The 2,835-nt window shown below is 31.1% G+C and overlaps 1 protein-coding gene across 1 annotated transcript in view; it reads right to left on the bottom strand.

Moving 5' to 3' along the window:
* Positions 1-2,835, bottom strand: part of LOC123007665 (dynein axonemal heavy chain 6-like) — a 26,524-nt gene that overhangs the window by 16,282 nt on the left and 7,407 nt on the right. The window contains exons 3-5 of the mRNA XM_044403076.1: positions 2,127-2,381; positions 1,328-2,076; positions 1,075-1,280 (exon numbers count right to left, since the gene is read on the bottom strand). Coding sequence (XP_044259011.1) covers positions 1,075-1,280; positions 1,328-2,076; positions 2,127-2,381 — 1,210 coding nt within the window. The remainder of the gene's footprint in view (positions 1-1,074; positions 1,281-1,327; positions 2,077-2,126; positions 2,382-2,835) is intronic.

Raw genomic sequence — 2,835 nt, 5'->3', positions numbered from 1 at the left:
AATTTTGTAAATTTTTGGTTTGTTTTCAACGAAATTTTGTAAAATAGGTAGTTTTATTTCTGAAAAACGTACTACCAAACGCTTTGAAAAGGCCAAGATAATGTACTTTTGAACTCAATTTAGCGACTTTTAAAAAAAAACATTTTTTTAACAAATTTAGTAATTTTTCGACTTATTTTTTTGCGAAATATCTACAATTTGCTTTTTTTTTGGTTTGTTTTAGCAAAATTTAGCAAAAAACTGAGATTTAGTTCAAAAACCTGCTTAAAGTCTTGAGAAATGTGAAGTTTTAACTAAATTTTGTGTTTTTTGACTTATTTTTTGACGAAAAACGAACTAAATTAAATGTTTTGACAAAATCATGCAAAATAAATGAGTTTCAATTAAGCAAAACAAGCTAAAATTATATCAATTTCAACCTAATTTGGTAAATTTTAGTCAGTTTTAACAATTTTTTTTTAACTTTGTATTTACATCAAAAAAATTAAAAAATGCAAAATTAGCGCCAGTTTTGGCCTAATTTTGTAAATTTTTGGTTTGTTTTTAACGAAATTTTGCAAAATAGTTTTGTTTCTGAAAAACGTACTATCCAAAAGGCCAAAATAATGTACTTTTGAACACAATTTAGRGACTTTTTTGAGTAAAATCTTAAAAAAAAAAAACATTTTTTTAAACAAATTTAGTAATTTTTCGACTTATTTTTGAGAAAATTTGGTAAAATAATTGCGTTTCTAGTTAAAAAAACTTACAAAATGCTCAAAAAAACAAAAAAGTCTCATTATTTTTCAAATAATTAAAAAAATAAATTTTGGATCTTGATATTTGCGCAAAAAAGTTAATTTTACTAAATACACCATTAAAGAATAATTTAAAAAATAAAAATTTCACCAAATTACTAGATTAGCATAAAAATCATCAGATATGGTGAAATTTCACCAATCCTGGCAACTTTAGTCAGTCAGAAAAACAAAAAATCCTATTTGCTGTTACACCAGGGCTACAAACTTAAATATGAAATTCCCATTATGCCAATTTCATTAAAATCTACTATAAATAAAAATTTAAAAATGTTTCTTACTTGGAGAAAAACCCAATCGCCACGTTCTAATCCCAATTCGATGATTTTTTCAGCYACAGGTCCTTGTCCTTGTCCCAGCGAAATCGATTTGATCCTTTCACGAAAACCCATTTCGTCGGCAAAACGCTGAAACGACCCAAAAGGATCCGAACCGGTGCTCAAAATAAACACCAAAGGAGTGATATTTGACGTATCCTGAGACCTATCAACAAAATTTTTATCAAATTTTCATAAAACTGAAATTATTACAAAACTTGAAGCGACACTTGTGGACTTTCAATAAACTGCTTCCCCAGTTTAATTTTGACATATTCGGTGATGGCAAACACCAACTTCTCCTCTTTCAGCGTTTTCAGGAGCAATAATTTGTTGAAATCGTCCAAAATCTGGTTCCATTTCAGGCCACTAGCTCGCGCATTTGGCACCACTGAAATATCGTGACGAAAATCCGAAATACTAACACTGATCACATTGGTAATTTCCTCGGGTAATTTCTCAAAACCTGGAATACTAACAGCGAGAAAATTCGCCGAAAGCCACATTGCATCGGTGATTAGCGCATAATCCGGCTTTGGGGGCAACTCGATTTTAGCCCCCACGGGGCCCCGAAGCAAAAAATTCCACTGATTATCACTGATTTCCCCCTTCTCCTGATAAATCGCAACACAAAGCATAAAACTATAAACCAWTTTGTGTCTRTCAAACAAACCACGTGACACATTCGTATAAACAAATGCCGTTATTTCGCGTAATAAAATCACAAGTCGTTGTTTAAGATCAGCACTTTTCTCACTAGTCTCAATRACAGTGTTGAAAATTTGTTTGAAATATTTCAACGAGTATTGATACATCGGATCAATTTCAGCTAATTGAGCAATGACGAAATAAAGAACTGAACCACGGACTGAAACAGTTCGGTAATTTTCACGTGCTTCTGAAATTTTGCGTTCGGTTGATTCGGTTTCCAAAAGACGGGCTGCAATCACAGCTGAAGTTTCCTGAAATTGAGAGAAAAGAAATTGCGTTTTTGGGAGACTAAATCGTTTACTTTGCTCTCATTTAGAGTCTCAATTAGTTCTTCATCGTCTAAAATGTTACCCTCGGATTGATACAACAATTTCAAAATTTTATCTTCGATTAATTGTAATTGGGTTTTGTCGTTATTGATTCGTATAATCAATTCTGTTCTTTGTGATTCCAAATCGGGCCGTTCTAGACGCACAACGTCACTAGAAAAATTATTTTTACAAAGTTTGTGACCCGAGATACAGGGAGTGTTTCGCCTAAAACCCACATTTTTTTTCTTTCAAGTTGGTATCAAATTTGAAATTTTAGTTTGACAACTTTGACTGTCAAAATTAAACGTCAATCTTTTATAGAGTGTTGCCATCTGAAAACTATTAAATTCACCAGATCTAAGCTGAAAAGTTACCAGTTTTATACGTACTTTAAATGATTTAATTTTTTTTAATACTGACGAAGATTCATGTCGCAAATCTGCTTAAAAAACGTGTTTAAACGCTCAAAAAATTCAATTTAGTCTAATTCTATGATTTTTTGGCTAGTTTTTAATTAAATTTTGCGAAATACCGGGTGACAAAAAATCTATTGGCAACCCTGAATTAGTAGTAATCCTTTTAAATTTGTTAATGTAGTAGCCGGCGCAAATAAATGACAGTTGTCTATAAAAGTTTGACGTTTGAATTTAAAAATCAAGGTTGCCAAATTAAATTTTAAATTTGACACCAAATCATTTA

The sequence above is a fragment of the Tribolium madens genome, unplaced genomic scaffold (genome assembly GCF_015345945.1).
Source record: "Tribolium madens isolate multiple individuals breed KSU strain unplaced genomic scaffold, Tmad_KSU_1.1 Scaffold_3;HRSCAF=73;Tcas5.2_LG2, whole genome shotgun sequence".
NCBI classification, from domain to species: Eukaryota; Metazoa; Arthropoda; class Insecta; order Coleoptera; family Tenebrionidae; genus Tribolium; species Tribolium madens.
This window is presented reverse-complemented; position numbering and strand designations above follow the sequence as displayed.